We start from the raw sequence: 25,692 nt of genomic DNA on the forward strand, positions 1-25,692 counted from the left end.
TCAGTGGATCCCCATGCTGCAGAATGGTCGCCTGCGTACAGGCAGCTTCAATCTGCCCGTGTCTCTGGAGAAGCCTCCCCAGTCCTACTCCGTCCTCTCCCCGGACGTCCCTCTGCCCGGGATGAAGTGGGTGGATAACCACCGAGGGGTTTTCAACGTCGAAGTGACATCCGTTTCCACTGTCCACACGCAGGTACGCTTGTCGCGCACAGCATATTCCGTTTCTACAGAACACGACCCGTTTCTGGTCTTTCCGACAAGCAAAACCCCTGTACTTTCTGTTCACTATTACATACATGTATAGGACACATCTGTGTGGATTTGGGACTCTGAGACAAATAGACCTCAGCTTGGATGGTGGAAGGAAGAGTGGGGAGAGTAATGTGTCCATCCCTCAGTTCATTAGTGGTGGAACCTCACTGCTGTTTTTTAGTGGAACCCACTTAATCTCTCCGTCCGGTTAACTGTCATTGGGAGGGGGATGGGGGGATATAAGGGAGGAGGAAAAGAGAGGAGAAATAGGGGGATAGGGTGTTTTCCCAAGAGCTTAGCCTCTGTGTAATGTGATCATAAATCACTGGGTCCATGTTCTCTAGCTACAGTTATGATCACTACCCCTAAATTTGTCTGTGACTAAACCACTGATCACTACTGCACTAATCTGGAATTTTAGCTACACTATAGCTTCAACCTAAGAAGAAACCTTGAGAGGAACCATACTCTGAGGGGTGGCATGTCCTCTTCTGGCTGTGCCGGGTGAAGATTATAGAAATACATTACCTCTTAAGGCCACATCAATATTTTTGACAATCAGCGGGTCAAGAAATACAGGTGGGTTTTGTCCAGAGTCTTTAGTCAGAGTCCAGATCAGCTGCACAACCAGGTGTACAAGGACAGGGACGACCAGGTGGGCTGTGACATCATTATCGTGAAGCCTCGTTTTGTTTGTAACAGACTTCCCCCCCCCCCCTCCTCCCATCAGGACCAGTACCTGGACAAGTTCTTTGCGTTGGTTCATGCCCTGGACGAACACATGTTCCCTGTGCGGATCGGAGACATGCGCATCATGGAGAACAACCTGGAGGCTGAGCTGAAGTCCAGCATTGCCGCTCTGAATTCCTCCCAGCTGGAGCCCATCGTCCGCTTCCTCCACCTCCTCCTGGACAAGCTGGTTCTCCTGGTGGTGCGCCCGCCAGTCATAGCAGGACAGATAGGTACCACCTCCAGGCTCGTAGGAACCGTGGCGTCCTTTCGGGGGGACATAAATGGGAACGGCCGCAAGTATCGGGAATGTATCTCAAGTGCCTAAACCTCTCCGGCGTAGTGTCGGACTGTCTCACTCGCAAAAGAGTGAGGTTGAGGAAGAGCTTGTGCTTTGTTAATTGGTTTAAGGTAACCATCCCCCTTAATTGAGCACTGTGTACAACCTTATGGTATTCAGCAAATAGACAAAAACAAATAAATGGTCTTTCGCTATCTTTAGGAATTGACTTGAATTAGATTTCTTCTTGCTACTGAGATGGATTTTAAAGAGGGAAACAGCCTCTGGGTGTATTGTTTTGGGTGAAGTGCCTAATGTATTTTGAAAACCTTTGGTGCTTGTGAGCAGTTCCACCAGCCCATTGTGTAAACCCATCGTTGCTCGGCAAGGATAAAAAAAACGAAAGCTCGACCCTGCAAGCTGTACCTCCCAATCAGTTCTGCTTCCAGAGTGTAGTATGTGTGCTGTGACAGACCATTGATTTCTTTTTGTCTATTTGCTGTATTCCATAATGTACCGGCGCTGCACTCAGGAGGAGGGTTGGCTTAGCTATTTACACCAAGTCCAACACCGTCGTAGACGTTTGTACACACGGATGCCGTTGTTTCCCAACAACCTTGAATTCGGAAAAGATTCGAACGGCACATTTTCCAAGCCAATTTATCGAGCTTAAATGACTGTTTCATCCTGTTTGTAGTGAACCTGGGCCAGTCGTCATTCGAAGTGATGGCGTCCATTGTGAACCGGCTCCATAAGTACCTGGACACCAGTCAGGACATGCACGGCCGAAACAGCCTACTGTCCTCCTACATCCACTATGTCTTCCGCCTGCCCAACATGGACCCCAACTCCCCCTCTCCAGGTACCGTCATCTCCACCTGGCCTTCTGTGTCCACCCTGTCATTTTTTTTATTTTCACGCCTGTTCTTCGGACAATCAGTGACGTCGTGTGATCCTGCTCTGTGCGTTGCGTGTTGTTTGAGGGACCCGGCCCGTTTCCCCACCACTTATAGAGAATCCGGATGACGTGTGTGTCTTAGGTCCAGGAGGCCTGGGTGGTTCGGTCCATTATGCCACAATGGCCAGGTCAGCCCAGCGACCCGCCAGCCTGAATCTCAACCGCTCACGGAGCCTGAGCAACAGTAACCCGGACATCTCTGGCACGCCCACCTCCCCAGACGACGAGGTCCGATCCATCATCGGCAGTAAGGTAGTAAACGAATACATACCTGGCTCACCTCGTTCTGCATGTATTTGCCAATTCTTATGGATTACAGTCAGGCAACCGATGTTACCTGTAATGATTAACATTAGACTGTAATGCAGCATAATCAGCATAATAGTTTGTATGAAATATTTTTAGCAATAAGGCCTGAGAGCAGGTGCTACATGTTCAGTATACTATGGCAGTGAGCTTTTAGGCTAAAAAAGACTAATCAATTTAGAAGAAATAAGCTAATGGCCATGGATTAATGTGTTTGTTAGTGCCCTGAAACAATTAGCATAGACACTAAGTAAACAGCACAGTAGGTCAGTTCTCTTGACAGACTCTGTTTTGGTCCCATGGCTCCCAGCATGGCATAGATACCGTGATGGACTGAGAGCAAAGTCTTCCATCTCACCTCCGTATCTACACTGACACACGCGTCAATGCTATTTTAGAACGGGATTGAACTGGAAGATTCTCCTTTTTTGGCCTCCCTTCTTCTGTATCAGCGACTTGTACACTACGAACCTGTGAGCAGCATGTCTCAACAGACGTGTCCACCCAAAACACCAACAGGAACACCTTATCTTTGTAACGCTGAAGAGAGAGGCCGTCCTCCGCCACCAAGGCTTAGCGAGGCATACAACACTACAGTCTGACTGTTAAGAGAGCAATTTCCAGTTGTAGAGACATTTATTTTGGATTCAGTTCAGAATGTATACAATGCAGACACTGTTTTCTCTGAATAGTCTGGTCAAAGGTGATGCTAGGACTGGATGCTGCGTCCATAGAAATAGAATAACAGCCTATCATGCCACTTGGACATGAATGGTGACTCCCATTCTAGTAATTCTATCCACCGTGTGGTGAATAATGTCATGCTACTAAACAAGCGCTATCTTTTAGGCCTGAACCGAGGGAGGGTTTCAAATTGTCATGATGGGATAAGCTCTCTCTGTCTATCAGATCTGCTTATGGGTCGCACATTGTCATGAACCCGGGGGCTCTAATGGTCGCTTCTGAGCTTTTACTAGCTTACTTCAATATTCCCCATTGCTGCATACCGGTCAATCCTCTTAACCTTTAACCTTTATGCTGTTCCCTCCTCCCTTGTGCTGCTGTTCCGTCTCCTCGTTGCTCCCTTGCTCCTGCCTGCCCCGTGCCCTTTGACCTGCGACTGTTGACCTCTCAGGGCCTTGACCGCTCCAACTCCTGGGTACACACCATGGGGTGTAAGAGTACTCCCTGGGGATCCAGCCCCGGCTCTGGCTCTGATACTGACACCATGCAGGTGCTTCACCAACGACCACCCCCCTCCAAAAGTAGAAGTCACCTCCACTCCCTACCTTTTAGTGACCCAAACCCCCTCCACCCACTCACCCACACGCTCCACCTGACCTGGGAAGTCACTGCCGGCTCCATAAACCCAAACCCAAAGTCTTTAGTTCCTTCACTTCTTGTCACCTTTCCAGTTATTCTTTTTTCTTTTTCTTTTTTACACCAAACCCTCCTGTTGACGGGAGAAGGGAGCGCGACGTTTTCTCTGAAAGGGTAGCGTTGGCGGTGTTTTCCTGATGTCAGTCCAACCAGAGGATTTGGCACCACACGTTCAAAAACCCTTCGCAGAAAAAGGTGTCGCTCTTACTTAGCCGCGAACCTCTAGCCAAGATCCACATGTGGCTCGACTTGTGACACTTAAAATACACAGTATGCTCTTTTATTTAGTCATAACGGCGGTTCAGAGCCTTCCACCACATTATCTTAATTTGCCCAGTTTTTCCCTTTTTCCATCGGCTTTCATCCTTCCATTCCTAGTCCTGTTTCATCTTCACCATGACAGTTTAAAACCATGCATGACCTCCTACTAATCTCTTTCACTGTGTCTGGTAGCCGTGGTTTAGCGTGCTGCTGCATGTGGGGAACTGTTGGGTGGCTTTATGACTGACTACCAGTGTGTATGTGGTTGTCTCATTCATCTAACCTGCGATCTTCATCTTCTGCCATGGGGTATTCCTGGGTGGTGACCTGGGTGGTAGTCATTGGTTGTCATGAAGGCTGTTGTGTGGCTGTAATCTTGTCCATTTATTCAGTGAAGAAATCCATATACATTAATTCATCTGAGGTAAGTTGTACACACAGGTTATACTAGATTCGGTGTGTGTGTATGTGTTCCCAATTTTGATATCCAGTGTAAACTGCTAATCTAGGGACACGGTTTTCACTGTATCAGGTACATTTTAGCCAAATTAAACATTCTGTATTTCCACAGGAGTAGCTATAAGTAGCACTGTATGCTATTGTATAACGTAGTTTAGTTTGTATACTAAGAGCTTATCGTCTGTCTTTGTTAGGTGGCTGTGTTTGTTAATTGTGTGCGACTGAGTGCGTTAGCATCTCTGTGTTTGAGAGTGTGTCCGAGGGACTCTGCTGCGGACACGTCTCCCTGGGGCTGTGGAGGCGCACCTCCTCACGCCTCCTGTTGCCTTTCACTAACCTGCTGTTTGTTGTCGTCACCGTCCCATCCATCCCACCCCATAGGCCATGGAACGCTGTGGCAACCGCATGTCTTCGCACACTGAGAGCACCAGTTTCTTGCAAACTTTAACAGGACGGTTGCCCACCAAAAAGGTACCAGCTGCTGTTCACACTGGGGGAGGAGCTAGGCCCTACGGAGCCACCTCACCTCATTGGCCTGTCTGTCTGTTTCCCTCTTGAACGCATGGTGTGTGGGGTGTTTTTGGTCTTGCTGAAAATGTTGTCTTAATGTTCTGCCTCTTGGTTATGATTGGTTATGAAGTTTGATGTGGACCGTATTGCACAGGAGTTTTGTGTATCTCTTTTTCAGGGTGTGTGTGTGACATAGCACTAACTGCAGCACTTGACTTCTGTTTTAACGAAGCCTCCCTTTTCAGTGTTAACACCAGATGCACCCAGCGGGTTTGTCTGTTGTGGACATTACAGCGTAAGATAGGAACAGAGGTTCACATACTTACCTTGCCTCATAGGCTGACTGCAAGAGTTCATGATATGATATAATATGGTTAATTATCAATAATATCAATATTGTCTTAATGAGCCTAATAAAGGGGAAATAGTTTACACAATTCTGTGTGTAGCAGAGATTAATCAAAAACAGTGCTGGTGAAACAGAGACTAATCAAAATGTTTCTCTGTTGTAATATTGTTCTTGGCACTTTGATTTACCAAGGCCTGGTGATGAATTCCTGGTGATGAAAAGTAACAGGCATCCATTCCCCATCCAAATGACCAGAAAATGGCGCTTTACTTGTTGTTTATTTAATACAGCCTTTTCTGCTCGTTTATCAAGGATTGAGCATTCATGGAATTAATCTACCTGGCATGAGTACAAATGTAGACCTATTCAAGTTCACTCTATCAAGAGCTCAAGCCAGACAGGCGGAGAAGAGAGATTCATCTTGAAATAATCTGTCCCGAAGCTGTGTTACAAATGTAATTTACAGAGAACATTTATTTCCATTAGGGTGTTTTCTTTTAATATATTTTTGGATATGGTATGTATTTTGCTTATTATTTTTACCCAGATCCTAGATCTGTGGCCTCCTGATCTTGACCCTGGACCTGAGAGGTCAAGTACTTAATGTCATATCCGACCCAGTCGGATGTAAAATCGGATCTTGGGTAATGGGATTTGTGTATGTCGGTGATGACCTGCAGTCTGTGTCTCTGTGTCAGTTATTCCATGAGGAGCTGGCTCTACAGTGGGTGGTGAGCAGTGGCAGCGTCAGGGAGGGAGCTCTACAGCAGGCCTGGTTCTTCTTTGAGCTTATGGTAAGGCATGACACCACACTCTTTTCCTTGTCACATTTGAGTCTTTTGAGGTCACATCAGCCATAGATCTAGTAGTTACACATCCACTATAGTTTTACTAGGTACACAGTCCACACATCCACCATAGATCTAGTAGCTCCACATCCACTATAGTTGTACTAGGTACACATCCACTCATCCACCATAGATCTAGTAGTTACACATCCACTATAGTTTTACTAGGTACACAGTCCACACATCCACCATAGATCTAGTAGTTACACATCCACTATAGTTTTACTAGGTACACATCCACTCATCCACCATAGATCTAGTAGTTCCACATCCACTATAGTTGTACTAGGTACACAATCCACACATCCACCATTGATCTAGTAGCTCCACATCCACTATAGTTGTACTAGGTACACATCCACTCATCCACCATAGATCTAGTAGTTCCACATCCACTCTAGTTGTACTAAGTACACATCCACCATAGATCTAGTAGTTCCACATCCACTATAGTTGTACTAGGTACACATCCACCATAGATCTAGTAGTTCCACATCCATTATAGCTGTACCAGCTATATAGCCACCATTATATCTGGAAATGGGTTGGAAATATTTTCCCCATATTTTTATATACAGCTCCGGGAAGAAAAAAAAAATCTTTGCTTTCCAAAAAAGTCAAAATGGAAAGTTTTGAGTGAGGAACAGAAGTGTTCAATTTGCAGTGGTCTCTTAATTTTAAACCTCCTGTTCCTCACTCAAAACTTTCCATTTTGACTTTTTTGGAAAGCAAAGTAAAAGGTGCAGTGGTCTCTTAATTTCTCCCGGAGCTGTATATTTTTTAAATGCTGTCCAATCTCCAATTTTGTTACAACAATTCACTAGCGTCCTTTACTGAAATCGTTTTTTGTCCTAAATTAAGTGAAATTGTAGAAACAGTGACTTCCCACTTTACAACTTGACCAGGTTGTCACAACCCCTGACTACATCTGCGTGTTGACCCGTCTCACCTTCATGACCTCATTCCTCAGGTGAAGAGCATCATCCACCACCTGTACTTCACAGATCGGCTGGAGTCGCCCAGAAAGAACCGTTTTCCTGAGCGCTTCATGGATGACATCACAGCCTTGGTCAGCACTATCGCTGGTGACATCGTATCACGCTTTCAGAAGGTTAATACTCTTTATTGGTTAATTCTCTTTTAAGTTTAATACTTTTTCTTGTCACCAGCATTAGACACACATGGACAGTAAAGATCAGACCTACATCAATATACATTTCTGTCATGAACCACAAATGCAGCCCAAATGGACATTTCTGGTTCTAAAACAACTGAACCACTATGCTCAGTTCAGTAGACTCAGACGTGACCTCTGACCCTGTGTTTTTGTACAATCAGGACCTGGAACTGGTGGAGCGTCTGAACACCAGCCTGGCTTTCTTCCTGAATGACCTGCTGTCTGTAATGGACCGAGGTTTTGTATTCTCTCTCATCAAGACCTACTGGAAACAGGTACTGGAAGAGAGAAACCCGTTAGTATCTTAATGAATTTCTGGTAAATCAGATCTGTTTTGGCAACCTGGGTAAATGTGGTTTGTGTACATGTACTGTTGCAGACAGAAATATGAATTCCCTTGGTCTTGATTTCAGTCATTCCTCATCTCTGTAAAATGTGTAGAAAGCAGACTAAGAACTTGTGTTCTCAGGTCATTTGTGTCAACTACAGAGGGCAGATAAAAGTCTCACCTGAAATTGTGCATTCTTCCATGAAAAAACAACAACCAGTGTGGACATGTTCATTCCTTGGGCAGTCTTCTCGACATCATTCCATGTCTCTGCGCAGGTGTCTACTAAGCTTTACGCTCTGCAGAACCACACTCTGGAGTCTCTGAGACTGGACTTTCTGAGGATCGTCTGCAGCCATGAACACTACGTCACCCTCAACCTGCCCTGCAGCCTCCTCACCCCTCCAGCCTCGCCTTCACCCAGCGTGTCCTCCGCAACCTCGCAGGTGAGACACAGGCGGTACAAACACACCAGACGCACGCACGGCTTGGTGGAGTAACTATCCGAGGTGTATCGAAAATGTCTGAAAATCATCCCCTCGCTGCTCTTTCTCAGACTCTACGTCTTTTTATCTCTACAGAGTTCTGGCTTCTCGACCCACGTCCAGGACCAGAAGATAGCCAACATGTTTGAGCTGTCTGTCCCGTTCAGAGAGCAGCATTACCTGGCTGGTCTGGTACTGAGTGAACTTGCTGTCATCCTCGACCCAGAGGCCGAAGGGTCAGTCGTCTGTTTGTGTGTGTGAGATGTAATTACGGTGCTTAGTCATTCCTTAGTGGTAAGCACATTCTGTGTGCGTGGTATTCAGGTCAATTCAACTTTGTTTCTCTCTGTCATTCTTTGGGTTTCTCTATTTTCTGGTCTAAAAATAAATTGTCCAAAGGCCAGACGGAGTTGCTGACCCCTTTTGTAGGGGTCGGCATGTTATCTCTCATATGAACCTGTCTCTCGCTGTCATTTCCACTCTTCTCAAGGCCAAGAGGTTATCTCTCCTTTAATCTCAGCTGTATGTCTTTCTCTGTCATTCTGGAATCTCTCCAGGCTAAGCGATAGTACAGTGTGTAAATATTTTACTGCTGTTCAGCGGAGTTGAAATATTTAATTAAGTACACACGTCCAGTACCGTGCCTGACATCGTTGCCTCCAGAACAACCTGAATTCATTGAGGCTTTGATTCTTCTAGGTGAAACATCCCACATGGATGTTGGTCCAGACTGATGCAGTAGCATTACATAGTTGCTGCAGATTGCACAGGTGCACTTTCACGCTGCAGACAGGCCCATCTCATCCAAAGATCTTCTGTTGGGTTTAGGTCTGGGTCCACCTGAATCGACTGAAGTCAGTTTCCTTGAACCATTTTGAATCGACACGTGCGTCAGCTGTTATCCTGCTGCAGGAACCGATGTGACCACGGTTGAACTATATTCATGGAGGGGATGCACCTGGTCAGCTACAGTGTTCAGATACGTCATTCAAACCGTTCTGAATTGGTATTAAGGGAACTGTACTGTTTGAAATCCGACCATGTACTCATGCAGCTCACACCGAATGCGCCACCTGCGAGATGCAACAGGAACTAGGATTTGTTGGACCAGGCAATGTTTTTCCACTCCTAAATGTTTGATTGCCATCCAACGGGACTCACTTTTACTGGTGTTTAGCTGATAGGAGTGAAACCTCATGTGTTCGTCTGCTGTAACAACCCCCTTGCATAGCAACACCCCCCCCACCCCAGCCCCTGCGTCGTACATTTCAGAGATGCCGATATGTCCACAACTGTTACTTTGCACCTTTTTCTGTTTGTTTATGTCCTGCTTATTTGCGCAATTCTGGACATTCTGTTTTTGATCTCTTCCCTAAACAACCTCTGTTTGCTCACTGGACTTCCTCTGACTGGATATTTCTAGTCTATTGCACTTCTCTCTGTAAACCCTAGACACTGTCTTGACACTGCGCTCCTGACACCAACAATTGAAGGTCACTCCGTGACTCGTGCCCATCCTGATGTTCAAACAAACAGGAATTGGGGGCCTGTTGTCCTATGTTAGATAGCAAGCCATGCAATGGGAACCATCCATTTCCACAACCGGGTGGTATACCAAATAAACTGGCCATTGAGTGTACATTATTTCTACCTTTCCTCTGTTTATCTCTGTTTACCGACTTTTTGTTTGCTCCTGTCCTGAATGAATGCATGTGGTACTCTCTTGAAGCATTGTATAATATCTAAAGAAACATTGTTATTACAGAAACTTTACAGCGTGAACTTCTTGTCTTTTAAGCCAAATAATCAGTTATCGATTTTTCTATTAGCCTTTGTGTGTGGCTCTGGGTTTCTGGTAGTATGGGTTTTTGGAGTGCATTTCTGACACATCTACTCTCTTCTCTGTCTCAATGCTTGTGTCTGTACGTTTGGCAGGCCACTGAGTACTTGAACTTAGAATGACCTTGAGGACCCTGCTTGGGCTATATATGACCTTCCTGTACCTCAGTGTAGTTTACACGGCACACGGCATAATTCACCACAGAACCCGCGTAGAGCGTGAAACCTTTTTACACTGAACGTCCTGTGACTGGATTTTTCGGCCGATGCACTGATCCGCCTGAACCCGTAAGCCTAGGAGCCTGGTGGCTAACACCCTTTCAGGGCTAATGCCACCTGTGCTCTGTTGCCGTGGGGTCGGAGGGCATCGAGCACCTTGCGTTTGCTTAGGGTTAAATTTTGTCATTTTCTGTCTAATCAGTAAGCACATACCTTTTAGCATTTTCAGTTTATCCATGAACTTTTACTTTTCTCCTCATTTTGTGTGATTCTGTCTTAACATGAGAGGATGGGACCTATAATTGTCTCGTGGCAAGACTAAGATAACATATATAGGGGCAGTTGTTAGCTAAAGCTAAAAATAACATTGGGCAATTGTTTTTCTATCAGCGTGTTTGATGTTCTCCTCCTCTTTCTGCCTTATAGGATGTTTGGCTTACATAAGAAGGTGGTCAGTGTGGTCCATAACCTCCTGTCAAGCCATGACTCTGACCCCCGCTACGCTGACCCTGAGGTCAAGGCTCGCGTTGCCATGCTCTACCTGCCACTCATTGGTATTGTCATGGAAACACTACCCCAGCTACACGACTTCACAGGTTGGTCTAAAAATGTAGAATAAGCCCTCCACCTCCCAGTCCTTCAGTGATCTGTGTGGTTAATATGTGAGGAACTGCACAAGGGCCGCTAAATGATTAAGGCACAGGAAAAGTACATTAAAAACTGATAAGCGATTTGTTGATTGTGATTTAGTGCTTTTTGATCTTAGTTTGTATCTCTCTCTCCTCATGCAGAGTCCCATAACCAGTGGGGTCGTGCAGGGGGGCCTCAGGGGGCCACAGCTGGGGCCGCGGGAGACGAGTCTGGAGAGGACGGCAACAGCATGATCAGTCAGACCGTTGCCATGGCGATAGCAGGGACCTCCACCCCCATGTCCCGGCCCAGCAGCTTCCTGCTCAACCCACAGGTAACTACACATTCCAAACACAAGGGTTCACTAGAGCGGGATGTGGCATCCCTCCCGACATGCCTCCCATCCAGATTGTATGCAGCGAAATGTTTCCCAACCCTGATCCATTTTCTGAACCCTCAATTATAATCCTTGTTAGAATGCATGTAGAATGTCGCTCAAATAACGTGTGAATTGAATGGTACATGCATACTCATTAGTCTCACTAACCATGCTTTTTTTAAAACATTGTGTATATGCTTGTTTTTTTTGGGAAGCCTGGTTCTTGATGAGGTGACATCTGTATCTTCAATCCAATGCACTCCAGCTGTGGGTACAGAATTTGAGGGGTGTGCATTTAAAGCAAAGTCTGTTCGTTTGATTTCACATATGTCTTTTTTGGCTTGCCAAATACTTCCTGATATTTCTGCTCCTCATAAGACATGTTACTTTTCGGACAAGACCAAATTGTAGTTTACTTTTTAAGGGTCCCACATTAGCGGTGATGGCTAGCCCGGTGCCATGAAAAATGTGCCGGGCAAGTTGATCTTGTCAGTTAAAAGTCTCAGCACATTTTCTGTTGTAGTCTACCATCAAAAACAGCTAAAATCAAAGTGTGAAATAAATTGGGTCGATCACCCAATTGATTGACTAAATTTAAATAACAGCACAACTTGTCTCCTTCTCCTTCACCCTTAACAAAGGAGATGGGAATATTATTAGCTAGTCCAGGGTGGTTTGGGGGGGGGGGGTAGTACTGTGATTGTCTAAAGTATGATGGACTGACAGACTCATTTTAAGTCACTCTGGATAACCGCTTCTGCTGAATGACTAAAAGGTCAAATTGGAAAGTTTTATTGGGAAAAGCTCTGGCACTTTTATAGAAAAAAGTATTTGAAACGTCAACAGTTCAAGAAATGACAATATTCTGGGATAGTTGATAATATTTACTGCCTATTGATCCAACTTTATTGCTTCTATAATGTTGCATCCTTGAGTATGATTACTGTAGTTTTTATCTTTTTTTACTCAGTGTTCTGATCTCAAGCATTTTGTGACCAAGGCACATGGTGGGAATGACCACCTTCTGCTTGCCTACCAAGCAATTAACACCCATTTAACTACATGGTTTCTGGGTCACGGAAGATTAATGAGGTTCTTACCTTTATTTGCTCTCTCTTCTTAATCTCTTTTTCGTTGTTTTGTAACTCCCCTTTTCAGCATAGTCCCTCCTCCGGAGTCTCTAGTTCTTAGTTCTCTTTATCCAAATAGTTTTATTCATGACTCTGTTTTGCTCCCTTTTTCCTGCCATGGCCCGTTTCACCCTTCCAGGCCAGCCGTCCACACGGAACCTTCTCAGCAGAGTCCAGTCGCAGCCTGTTGATCTGTCTGCTGTGGGTTCTGAAGAATGCAGACGAGTGTGTTCTACAGAAGTGGTTCACTGACCTGTCGGTCTCCCAGCTCAACCGTCTACTGGACATGCTCTATCTCTGTGTCTCCTGCTTTGAGTACAAGGTAACGTGACATCATGCGGCACAATAAGAACCATATTGTGCTTTGTTTCGGTCATGTTTGGCCGTAGGTTAAGCCTTCATTCATGTAGGAGTATGTCAGATGTATTGTATTATCCCTGGGTGAGGCTAGGTGAAAGCAGACTGCTTTCAAATGGTTCTATGAATTTGTACTTCTAATGCTGTTGGAATGTTCTCCCTTTAAGGCCTATTCTCCCCAAGGCTGTGGTATTTTTATTGTATACAATATATTAGAATGACACACTAAACCATTGGTTTGAAGTGTGATATGATTTCCCATCACTTTTTTTGTTTTATATCTGCTGTGATCATTCTCAGTGGCAGTGGGTTGTTCAGAGTGGCGTATCAGGACGCAGGAAAAAAATAGCCATACAGTACACAGGAAATAATGTGCTAGGTCTCCTGAAAGTAAGTAGGATGAATCATGAGAGGCTGCGTTTCATTCAGTAGCCGTTTGCCTCCCATTTAATTAGAGGGGAAACTCATGTAGCAGCGGCCATTATTCCCTGGAGACGTGTTGACTATCAAGATGACTCGCTGCCTGTAGTTTTAGTTACAAGCCGAACTGATTAGGGATGAACTCCAGACAGGCCAGGGGTGCTTTAGGAAACCTTCTGAAGAGACAGTTGGCCAACTTGTTCATACCTGGAAGCAGCCATTCATCGAAGCGGCCTTTAGCACATCTCATTCAGATGCAAAAGCAAAGTAACTAACATTTGTACTTTCCCTAAAACGTAATGTAACGCAGATCTTATTTTCACTTCAAATCCTTTCCGTTGAAAAGGTCAAAAATGAGTCCCAACTAGGATGTAGCTAAATCACGGTAGCCTATTGTGTAAAAGTTAGGATGAATGTTTGAAGAAGGGAGACGGTGACCGTCATTTGAGTCGTCTCTATGCTGCTGTGGGACTGTAACCTTGTGTAACCTCTCTCCATCCTCGTCATGGAAAAAGGCCCATGTTGTGTTCACCATGCAGGGGAAGAAGGCCTTCGAGCGCATGAACAGTTTGACCTTCAAGAAGTCCAAGGACATGAAGGCCAAGCTGGAGGAGGCCATCCTGGGGAGCATTGGGGCACGGCAGGAGATGGTCCGACGAAGCAGGGGGCAGCTGGGTACATTAGGTAGCTATAGATCAGACACACACAGACACACGCACACACACACAAGGTTACAGTCCCACAGCAGCAGAGAGACGACTCAAATGAGGGTCACAGTCACCCTTCTTCAAAGACAGCCACACACACACACACAGAGACCGAGAGACAGACAGCCACACACACACACACACAGACAGACAGCCACACACACAAAGACCGAGAGACAGACAGCCACACACACACACGCACAGACAGACAGCCACACACACAGAGACAGACAGCCACACACACACACACAGAGACAGAGAGACCGACAGCCACACACACACACACACACACACACACACAGACAGACAGCCACACACACACACACAGAGACAGAGAGACAGACAGCCACACACACACACAAAGACAGACAGCCACACACACACACACACACACAGAGACAGACAGCCACACACACACACACACACACACACACACACACACACACACAGAGACAGACAGCCACACACACACACACACACACACACACACACAGAGACAGACAGCCACACACACACACACACACACACACACACACACACACAGAGACAGACAGACAGCCAGCCACACACACACACACACACACACACAGAGACAGACAGCCACACACACAGACACACACACAGACAGACAGACAGCCAGCCACACACACACACACACACACACAGAGACAGACAGCCACACACACACACACACACACACACACACACAGAGACAGACAGCCACACACACAGAGACAGACAGCCACACACACACACACACGGACACATGGATAGAGACAGACAGCCACACACACACACACACACACACACACAGAGACAGACAGCCACACACACGCACAGACAGCCACACACAGATAGACAGACAGCCAAACAGAGAGACACAGACACAGCCACACACAGAGAGAGACAGACAGCCACACACACACACAGCCAAACAGAGAGACGAGACAGCCAGACAGAGAGAGACAGAGACACACACAGACAGAGACACACAGGCAGCGATGGGAATATGACCAGCCCCTCTCTCCCCTCCCCTGCAGAGAGGAGTCCATCCGGCAGTGCCTTCGGCAGCCAGGAGAACCTCCGCTGGAGAAAAGACATGACCCACTGGCGCCAGAACAGCGAGAGGATGGACAAGTACGCTTGCCTTTTTACCACGGGTGTATGTCAGCGAGGATGAGAACACCCTGCATGTTTAGGCTGTCATCAGCAAGCAACATGTAATCGGCCCGACTCCCATGAGCACTGTAACAGAGTGCCCACACACGCAGGGCCTCTAGGGGACGTAACAGATGAGCCATCGCTAAGAGACATGTCTTGGATTCCTGATAACATACCAGGAAGCTGTCTGTTCTTTCGTCTTTTCGTAATTCATCCGTAACATCATACCTCCATGTTCTCACTGTGTCTCACTGTCTCTGTGTAGGAGCCTCCGATCACGCAGGTATTGTATTGAATGGTCCATTTGGAGTCAGTGTGCTGCGCAGTGCTTTTTGTCCTCCCCACCACACCCCCCTGACCCCGTTGCTATAGCATTTTCAGACAACTTTTACCTCAGAACCCTGACCTCTGACCTCCTTGGGGCCCCTGTAACGGTGCCTTTTTCCATCTGTCTGGTGATGCGGTGGGATTGGGACTGCCGTGCTTTTATGTGTACTCCTATGACTGCGTTGTCTGTCTCCCGTCTGCCCCCCCGCCCTCCCCCCCGACAGGCTTAGTGAAGGGGTTCTCTTCTCAACGGGTTGATGATTAGGATAACTTTGTACAGTAAATGTAGATGACTGATGGTTAGTGCATCTAATTGAAAGGTTGCTAGGTCAAATCCCCAAGCTTGCGAAATTAACAAAAATTAAGGACGTTATTGGTAAAATACGGGTAATATTAAAATATACACTAGGCCTTTTTAGAATGAAGTCTTCTTAACATGGTTACTGTTACAAGTTTCTATTACTTAACATCCATTTTGTCAATTAAAACAATCAATATATTGCTATCCAGAAGTGGCCCGTGCCTACATCCACAGAAATCCCATTTGTAATTAGTCTGTCACTTTCCATACCTCTACCCCTCCATCCCACACAGCCTCCCTCCCAGCCCCCATCCTGCCTTAGCTCTGCTGCTTAACTCTCGCCACCTAGTGGGCGAGGAGGTGGAGGTGTTTGGGTGTCCCTCTCCCCTGTCCTCTGTCTGTACTAGCTACACTTTGAGCTCTGCTGAGATTTGAGTAGCCTGTACTGTGCTGTTCAGGTTTAGAGACAGCATCTCGCTACGCATCCCAGGGAGTCCGATCCAAACCCAGGAGCCTGGAGTAGTTAGGTGTGTACTCATGAATTATTACAAAACACAGCTCAACCCAGAAGGGGGCACACATTACAATTACCAAACCTCAGCATAAATATGTCAGTAAAATATTCAATTTAGTATTAATGTATTTAATTCTGATTTTCTTTTTGTAACATGCAAAGGACACTGTGTAGCTTCAAGGCATCGTAATGGTGACCTTTCATTTTTTTGTATTTGCCATGACTGATATGTGGCTGTTTAATCTACTTCAATTGATTGCTCTAAATTGCACTGGATTTTCAGTGACTAAAATACTAATGTAAAATGTAAAAAGGAGTACTTTCAAAGCATGCTGGGTATTATTGAAATCCTAAACAAGAAAATCTTTCTATTTTAATTGAAAACTGTTCACTTCCAGAATTTACTTCTCTGTATCTTATGAAAACCATTGGAAAGTAGGGTCCTTTATAGCTCAGTTGGTAGAGTATGGCACTTACAAAGCCGGGGTTGTGGGTTTGATTCCCACATGGGACCTTAAGAAAAACACAATCAAAATGTACACGATGTACGAGTGACTCAAATGTAATGTATACCTAGTTGAAGCCAGACACGTGGTGCCTATCTCAACCCACCATCACGACCCCCGCCACTTTACTCCTAACCCCTTGTACGTCGCACACTGAGGTCCTCCGACCTTGTGCAGTAGGTGTAATGTAACTGACAGGCGAGGGCGGGTGCTGTGGCATTCAAACGGACGCCAGGAATACGGAGCAGGCTGGCAGATATTTTAAAGGGTATCTTACCATATGTGACTCCCTATGTTCTCCGACAGGACCCGAGCAGAGCTGGAGCACGAAGCACTTATTGATGGCAACCTGGCGACAGAGGCCAACCTGATCATTCTGGACACTCTGGAGATCATTGTCCAGGTATACAGTCCCAATGAACGCGCAGCCGTTTGTACATGCATACACGTACCGTATAAAAACGTTTTGTCTGGCCTTCTAGACGGTGTCTGTTACAGAGTCTAAAGAGAGTATCCTGGGAGGAGTGTTGAAGGTCCTGCTCCACAGCATGGCATGTAACCAGAGCGCCCTCTACCTGCAGCACTGCTTCGCTACACAGAGAGCACTCGTCTCCAAGGTGAGGGCCCGGTCTCAAGACGCTTTTCGAGGTTTTCGAGCACTCCTCGATCCAGAGGCGTGCGTATATTCGGCCTGCTGTCGTGTGTGTTCTGTCTGTACGCTGACCGGCCATCTGATCTGTTGGCTGTCCATTCTAGTTCCCGGAGCTGCTGTTTGAGGAGGAGACGGAGCAATGTGCTGACCTGTGCCTGCGCCTCCTGAGGAACTGTAGCAGCAGCGTCGGCACCATCAGAGCCCACGCCTCCGCCTCACTCTACCTGCTCATGAGGCAGAACTTTGAGATCGGCAACGTTAGTACAACGTCAGCTCAATCTAGCGCCTAAGCACTGACTTGCCGCGATGCATTAAGTAAACCTTTCCAATTTTGATATGAAGCCGGTTGTATGAGAAGTCGTTGTGGCTTGTAGTTATGATGCATGGTGTTTTCGGGACGGGTTGATTTGCATCACGGTGGTTGTTGATCTGTGAGGTTTCCTTTACTGTCTCCCGTTCCTCCTTTAGAACTTTGCACGGGTTAAAATGCAGGTGACCATGTCCCTGTCTTCCCTGGTGGGGACGTCTCAGAACTTCAATGAGGAATTCCTCCGACGCTCACTGAAAACCATCCTCACCTATGGAGAGGAAGACCTGGAACTCAGAGAGACTACCTTCCCTGACCAGGTAAACAAAGCATATCATCTGGTACTAATTCGTACTGACAGTTAAGTCGCCCGATTTAGCTTACCTTCCCTTTTTGACGTAACTGTATCTTAGGCTGTACATTTGTTTTTGGGTTCCACCACTGAAGTTCGACACTGGTTGTTAATACATACTCACAAATTGGGGGTGGGAACATTCTTTTGGGAAAACTACTATGGTGAAGGTTCCATAGAAACTTGTATCATTATATTACGAAACAGTAGTACTACTTGATTTAATAAATGAAAATAATTGTTCAATATACATCAGTTAACACACAACTATGAATACAACCAGACCTCTGAGAAAATGGCTGATGGGAAAGGGAATACCTTAACCTGAGATGTAATAAGAACAATAATACACTATACTTACTTTTCTAAGACCCAAAGTCACTCTACCCGGAAGACATGTTATAACACAATAGGGGATACTTTGACAAGAGAGGCAGAGCTAGAGGAATGCCATTTGGGGCTTGACATGGTGCTGGTAGGTGGTGTTTGGCTCAGAGTCCTGGATTGTTTGCAGCAGGCAGTTCCAGAGCTTTAGAGCAACCCTAGAGAAAGCCCTGTCCCCAAAGCTCTACAACCCTACAGAAAGCCCTGTCCCCAAAGCTCTACAACCCTACAGAAAGCCCTGTCCCCAAAGCTCTACAACCCTAGAGAAAGCCCTGTCCCCAAAGCTCTACAACCCTAGAGAAAGCCCTGTCCCCAAAGCTCTACAACCCTAGAGAAAGCCCTGTCCCCAAAGCTCTACAACCCTAGAGAAAGCCCTGTCCCCAAAGCTCTACAACCCTAGAGAAAGCCCTGTCCCGCAAGCTCTATAACCCTAGAGAAAGCCCTGTCCCCAAAGCTCTATAACCCTAGAGAAAGCCCTTTCCCCAAAGCTCTACAACCTGGATGCTGTCATCACCTCTCCTTCAGGTCCAGGATCTGGTGTTCAACCTGCACATGATCCTGTCTGACACAGTCAAGATGAAGGAACACCAGGAGGATCCAGAGATGCTCATAGACCTCATGTACAGGTATGAGTCACACTCACTAACTCTCTCTCACACACACACACACACGCAAAGTTTCCCCCTTACCGTGTTGCTGTGTTTGTCTCCAGGATTGCGAAGGGTTACCAGACGTCCCCTGACCTTCGTCTGACGTGGCTGCAGAACATGGCGGGTAAACACTCTGAGAGAACCAATCACGCAGAGGCAGCCCAGTGTCTGGTACACAGCGCTGCCCTTGTGGCCGAATACCTCAGCATGCTGGAGGACCGCAAGTACCTGCCAGTCGGCTGTGTGACCTTCCAGGTGAGGATGCGTGGATGTGGATAGTTGGTTAGGAGCAGCAGTTTTTCCCTGGACTGGAGAAATACTAATGTTCAGCAGGACCCGGCTTAGTGGCATTACAACAGACTGACAACGCGAGGAAACCCCTTCTGTGTTGTCTGATTGTCCCTCTCTCGCTTCAGAACATCTCATCCAACGTACTGGAGGAGTCCGCCGTGTCCGACGACGTGGTGTCTCCCGACGAGGAGGGTATCTGCTCGGGGAAGTACTTCACGGAGGCCGGCCTGGTGGGCCTGCTGGATCAGGCTGCTTCGTCCTTCTCTATGGTAGGTTTCAGAGAAAGGCCTACTGTCAGCAACTGGTACATCAGCAACACATAGGGCCCAAACAAAAAAAAAACATACCACTGGACCAGTCAGATACCTATGGAAAATAGTATAGAGATGCATTTTATTTTTGCTGCATTGTGGAATAATGTCAGGAGTGTAAACCCTAAGCAGACTATAGCCCTAAGTACGTGGAGTTCTTTCCCCAGGCGGGTATGTACGAGGCAGTGAACGAGGTGTACAAGGTCTTGATCCCCATCCACGAGGCCAACCGGGACGCCAAGAAGCTGGCCACCATACATGGTAAACTACAGGAAGCCTTCGGGAAAATTGTGCACCAGGTAAAACCTCATGCTTTATCCATGTCTTGATGGGTACATACAGTCAGTGTAGAGAACAGACAGATGGGACTGTTAGGTAGCTAATGTTAAAGGTTGGGTGGTCGGCAGGCGGTGTTGGGGAGGGGAGCGGGCGGTGTCGGGGAACCACAACCTGCAGACAACCTGTCTGTGAAGGTTACTCGTGTATATACGACTGGTGCCTCTGAGAAAGGGACGACCTGATGTCCTCTGACTGGACTGAATGTGTGGATCAAGATCCCACCAGTGAAATGCCCTGTTGTCTGTCAGTGGCAATACAGGGAAGAGCTAAATGGGTACACTTAGTGGCGAAACCCACTGGCAAACATAGCTACTCACATTGTTTCTTATCACCAACCAAGTCACAAAAATGGTTTAAACACACACACAAACACACTCTACTCACACAACATATCTGAATGCAAACGGAAACACAAAATGACCGTTGACCTGAACTGATTCGCATGAAAACAATGATTTGCTATTTTTCCCTAATTGAACTTTTACCCCCACCCCTGCATGCCTGTCCCGTGGATAGTTCTAAAGTGACTATAATGGAAATCCAGTGGTGTGCATGTGATAAATGTCAGCCTGAGACTCCCCTGGCTGGGTGCGTCCTTGGGCTGGAGGGGGGTGTTCCTTCATTCGCCAGGGGGGGCGCTGTACCAACATGACTGTCAACATGTTTATTTTTTGCCCTGTATTCTCTTTGTCACCACAGAGCACAGGCTGGGAGGTAGGTCCCCACAGTTCCTGCTTGACCCGCTCCTTTCCTTTCTATTTCCACTCGATATTTATTATTTGCTGGCCGTTTGGCGTTGTGTTGCCCTCCGTCGCTGTTACGTAACGCGGTAGGGTATTAACATCTACCACCCTGGATGCCGTTGCCCCAGCGGGACTGCTGAAGCTGTTACAGGCAGCACCCCCGTCCCCCCCTCCTCCCCGTCCCCCCCTCCTCCCGCTCTGTCTTTGGGAGGGGTGATTGTCTCAACGTGACCGTTTCTCGGCAGGCCGTGCATGGGAGGCCCGTCGTAACACTAACGACAAGTTTCCGCGAATGAATGCTTCACCTACCCGCAACCCCCGCTTTGTCAGACCATCTCTCTCATCGAAAACAAACCGCACGGCCCGGCGCCGTCAGCTCTGCCGCTCACTCATCTCATCTACCGCCACAGGGTTCGATTTGAGTCCGACCCCTCCCCCCAGGTCGTTTTTATGGCTCACACAAACCAGAGACCGATTGCAGAAGTCTTTGACACAAGCAAATGAACCACCCAAAATATCAGCAACAAGCATTTCCTATATGCATTTCAGAGAATATAAATATTAATTTCTAGAGATTAAACTGCATCCAGACTTCTGAGACATTGGTCATTTATTTTTGTCAAGAGGGTGCAAGTCAAAAGCACTCCGGAATGGATAGTTTGACTTGTCCTGCCTTGATTTTTGACGTTTATTTAGAAATGTACTTGACCAAAGACAAATTTAAATCGACCCCTGAGTTCTTCTCATACTGCTGTCGTTAACTGGTATTAACCTAGTGTGTTGCATGACAAGGGCACTCATTCTCCTGAGGAAACTGGCGGTTTACCCCACTGAATGTTCTGAAGGGATGTGGAACCCACTCACCCCAATGCCTGCATATTTGATTTCTTCCACTTTCTCCCTGTCATTCTTCTTTCACGTTAGTTTACGTCACACTCCCTTTCTCTGCATGTTTTTAATTTTTTGATTCATGTTTTTCTGGTCTTGGGTATGTGTTTTTGTGTTCTTTCTCAAAGTCAAAGGGAATTATGTTTTGCCGTTGGTGATTGCGGTCTTTGTGTTGGTTTGTGTTGTTCTGTTGTTTTATGTTATTTTTTGTCGTTTTGTCTAGCGAAGTAAATCCTGATTAAAATGTGTTCTGTTTTCTCCTTTGATTTCCCTGGTTGCCATGCTGACCCTTCCTTCCCACTTTACTTATTGTGTGTTTTGGTAAGTTCCTAGTTTTAGGGTTCCTTTATTTCTGAAACTTTTTTTTTTTATTGAAATTTAATACAAGGAGAAAATGACACGGTCAAATGGCAGAATCAATTATCTCAAAACACTATACACTGTATATAGCTAGACTATATGTCTGCAGGTAATTTCAAGACTGTGGAACTTGAAATAATTGTGCAATGCAGTCAGATCAGTCCTTGACCTGGTTTGGTTCAGTCCTGACCCATTTCTGGACACTTCAACCCCTACTCTGAACACACTCCTTAGCACTGCTGCACCTGATCTGTCCTGATCTTAAACAACTATAAACAGCTCCTGTTCCTTCAGCGTCCTCACCCCTTCTGCAACCCTATTGGGTATTCATCATGACTCCCTCGCTAACTCAACAGTCTGGCTAACGTTTACTAGCTTCTGTTTCCTTTCTATCTTTGCTCAAATCTCTGTCCATGTTGTCTATGCTGAACCCAATTTTATAAAACTCTTCTCAGCAAGGTCTCTTTACTGTGGGGTTAAAACCACACTTTGCTCTAACATATGCCATCATGGGTTATTCTAATGCAGGGACAGGATTACCCAGGTGCCTTAGAGAGGGCATTGTGTGGGCACTGTCCCTGCACTTTAGACAGTGAATGATTCTGATTGTATCACAAATACACTCAAACACAAATACACACACAAACACATTCACACAAAAAGGTGGCTGCCCAAAAAAAGAAACCGTGACTTCACGGGTTATAGACCACTAGGTGCTGCCAGAACAGCTTTGTTTTCCATTAGCATAAAATCTACAAGCGTCTGGACGTTTGGAGGGATGCAACCTGAGATTCCCTCGTGGTTTTTGAGGGTTGGGGTTTACGCTCTCAGGCGTTCCTAAAAGTTCAGTTGAGATCTGGTGACTGCGACTGCTGTATTATTGTTCTTAACAGATATCGGCAATCACCCCTCTTTCATAGTCACTGAAATATTCAAGCCATGACCCTACAAATGGCAGGATGATTAATTCCACACCCATGTGAAAGCATCTGTCAGTATACTTTCTATCCCTCATTTACTCATAGGTTTCATTTATTTGGGCAGTTACCGGTAGCTACATCTGGTTTATGGGTTCTAGCACAAACCCCAATCTGGTCCGCAATATCACTGCACTGGTCAACACATTAATAGGGTTTATCTCTGAACGTTGCTCTTATACGCAAGTATTTACATTGGTCTTGAAGTGGGGAGAACAAGTATTTGATACACTGCTGATTTTGCAGGTTTTCCCACTAACAAAGCATGTAGTCTGTAATTTTATCATAGGTACTCTTCTACTGTGAGTGACGGAATCTAAAACAAAATTCCAGAAAATCACATTGTATGATTTTTAAGTAATTAATTTACATTTTATTGCATGACATAAGTATTTGATACATCACAAAAGCAGAACTTAATATTTGGTACAGAAACCTTTGTTTGCAATTACAGAGATCATACGTTTCCTGTAGTTCTTGACCAGGTTTGCACACACTGCAGCAGGGATTTTGGCCCACTCCTCCATACAGACCTTCTCCAGATCCTTCAGGTTTTGGGGCTGACGCTGGGCAATACAGACTTTCAGCTCCCTCCAAAGATTTTCTATTGGGTTCAGGTCTGGAGACTGGCTAGGCCACTCCAGGACCTTGAGATGCTTCTGACGGAGCCACTCCTTAGTTGCCCTGGCTGTTTGTTTCAGGTCGTTGTCATGCTGGAAGTCATGCTGCAGTCGTCCTGTCCCCTTAGCAGAAAAGCTTCCCCAAAGAATTATGTTTCCACATCCATGCTTCACGGTTGGGATGGTGTTCTTGGGGTTGTACTCATCCTTCTTCTTCCTCCAAACACGGCGAGTGGAGTTTAGACCAAAAAGCTCTATTTTTGTTTCACCAGACCACATTACCTTCTCCCATTCCTCCTTTGGATCATCCAGATGGTCATTGGCAAACCTCTGATGGGCCTGGAATTGCGCTGGCTTGAGCAGGGGGACCTTGCGTGCGCTGCAGGATTTTAATCAATGACGGCGTAGTGTTACTAATGGTTTCCTTTGAGACTGTGATCCCAGCTCTCTTCAGGTCATTGACCAGGTCCTGCCGTGTAGTTCTGGGCTGATCCCTCACCTTCCTCATGATCTTTGACGCCCCACAAGGTGAGATCTTGCATGGAGCCCCAGACAGAGGGAGATTGACCGTCATCTTGAACTTCTTCCATTTTCTAATAATTGCGCCAACAGTTGTTGCCTTCTCACCAAGCTGCTTGCCTATTGTTCTGTAGCCCATCCCAGCCTTGTGCAGGTCTACAATTTTATCCCTGATGTCCTTACACAGCTCTCTGGTCTTGGCCATTCTGGAGAGGTTGGAGTCTGTTTGATTGAGTGTGTGGACAGATGTCTTTTATACAGGTAACAAGTTCAAACAGGTGCAGTTAATACAGGTAATGAGTGGAGAACAGGAGGGCTTCTTAAAGAAAAACTAACAGGTCTGTGAGAGCCAGAATTCTTACTGGTTGGTAGGTGATCAAATACTTATGTCATGCAATAAAATGCAAATTCATTATTTAAAAATCATACAATGTGAATTTCTGGATTTTTCATTCCTTCTCTCACAGTTGAAGAGTACCTATGATAAAACTTAGAGACCTCTCCATGCTTTGTAAGTAGGAAAACCTGCAAAATCGGCAGTGTATCAAATACTTGTTCTCCCCACTGTATATTGAAGGTCTGTTGACTCTGTTTGTGATGTTGCAATTGAAGTTTGCTGATGATAGTGATGAACTTGAACTTAACTATTTTCTCAGTCGTGTCAATAGTCTGAAAAGTGTATGTAGACAGACCCTAATCTGCACCAAGGGGTTACTGTCGTACTTTATCCTCATATCTGTGGAAGCACCGTGTGTGTTCTGTATAAATGGATACATTCTACACTGCCCCAAGTAAGACCCTGATTCTGTCTCACAGGATGGGAAGAGAATGTTTGGTACTTACTTCAGAGTCGGATTTTACGGCTCTAAATTCGGGGACTTGGACGAGCAGGAGTTTGTGTACAAAGAGCCTGCCATCACCAAGCTAGCCGAGATCTCCCATCGACTTGAGGTGAATGGCTGTTTGGAGGAGTGCATTTTGAGATATGGGCCTCTGCTCTGTAGAAAAAGTGTGAACGAGAGCACTGACTGATGCCTTTTCTGTGTTCACTGTGTTTGTTCTCAGGGCTTTTATGGTGAGCGCTATGGAGAAGACCAGGTGGAAGTCATTAAAGACTCCAATCCTGTGGACAAGTGCAAACTAGACCCAAATAAGGTGGGTCTGAGGAGGTGGTCTGTGGATAAGTCTATTGGAAACTGTGGGCCTGTCTGTCATAGATGAAAACACAAAGATTCAAGAGGCATATCCTACCACAATTTAAATTATATTCAAAAGTATTTAATGTTTATCAGTCTTAAACTGGTTAAAAAGCTGTTTATAAGTCTCCGGGGAGCCTGAAAATCACAGTTGGAGCCATATTGTCCAAACAGAGAAAGTTTGGGGTATTAGTTAATCTCCCCGACAGGAGCTTTGCTGAAGACCTGACAGGATTAAATACTTCTTCACACGCTGTGACTGAATGACTTCAATTAGCGTGATCAAATAAA

At 46.0% G+C, this 25,692-nt stretch overlaps 1 protein-coding gene across 19 annotated transcripts in view; it reads left to right on the forward strand.

Moving 5' to 3' along the window:
- The window catches only part of dock7 (dedicator of cytokinesis 7), a 54,061-nt gene that overhangs the window by 25,785 nt on the left and 2,584 nt on the right, over positions 1-25,692 (forward strand). For 3 of the 19 annotated variants that reach the window (XM_034293673.1, XM_020048973.2, XM_010872359.4), the window contains exons 17-45: positions 5-193; positions 983-1,214; positions 1,959-2,123; positions 2,302-2,471; positions 3,661-3,759; positions 5,007-5,096; positions 6,183-6,278; positions 7,303-7,443; positions 7,671-7,784; positions 8,116-8,283; positions 8,419-8,558; positions 10,807-10,976; positions 11,172-11,344; positions 12,659-12,841; positions 13,812-13,980; positions 15,044-15,140; positions 15,430-15,447; positions 16,251-16,319; positions 17,119-17,215; positions 17,295-17,429; positions 17,569-17,721; positions 17,933-18,091; positions 19,033-19,133; positions 19,220-19,412; positions 19,574-19,717; positions 19,927-20,058; positions 20,798-20,812; positions 25,022-25,156; positions 25,271-25,360. In XM_034293673.1, coding sequence (XP_034149564.1) covers positions 5-193; positions 983-1,214; positions 1,959-2,123; positions 2,302-2,471; positions 3,661-3,759; positions 5,007-5,096; positions 6,183-6,278; positions 7,303-7,443; positions 7,671-7,784; positions 8,116-8,283; positions 8,419-8,558; positions 10,807-10,976; positions 11,172-11,344; positions 12,659-12,841; positions 13,812-13,980; positions 15,044-15,140; positions 15,430-15,447; positions 16,251-16,319; positions 17,119-17,215; positions 17,295-17,429; positions 17,569-17,721; positions 17,933-18,091; positions 19,033-19,133; positions 19,220-19,412; positions 19,574-19,717; positions 19,927-20,058; positions 20,798-20,812; positions 25,022-25,156; positions 25,271-25,360 — 3,837 coding nt within the window. The remainder of the gene's footprint in view (positions 1-4; positions 194-982; positions 1,215-1,958; positions 2,124-2,301; positions 2,472-3,660; positions 3,760-5,006; positions 5,097-6,182; positions 6,279-7,302; positions 7,444-7,670; positions 7,785-8,115; positions 8,284-8,418; positions 8,559-10,806; positions 10,977-11,171; positions 11,345-12,658; positions 12,842-13,811; positions 13,981-15,043; positions 15,141-15,429; positions 15,448-16,250; positions 16,320-17,118; positions 17,216-17,294; positions 17,430-17,568; positions 17,722-17,932; positions 18,092-19,032; positions 19,134-19,219; positions 19,413-19,573; positions 19,718-19,926; positions 20,059-20,797; positions 20,813-25,021; positions 25,157-25,270; positions 25,361-25,692) is intronic. The other 16 variants (XM_020048970.2, XM_020048972.2, XM_020048971.2 and 13 more) reach the window with 16 other exon arrangements.

Source organism: Esox lucius, chromosome 8, assembly GCF_011004845.1.
Source record: "Esox lucius isolate fEsoLuc1 chromosome 8, fEsoLuc1.pri, whole genome shotgun sequence".
Lineage (NCBI taxonomy): Eukaryota > Metazoa > Chordata > Actinopteri > Esociformes > Esocidae > Esox > Esox lucius.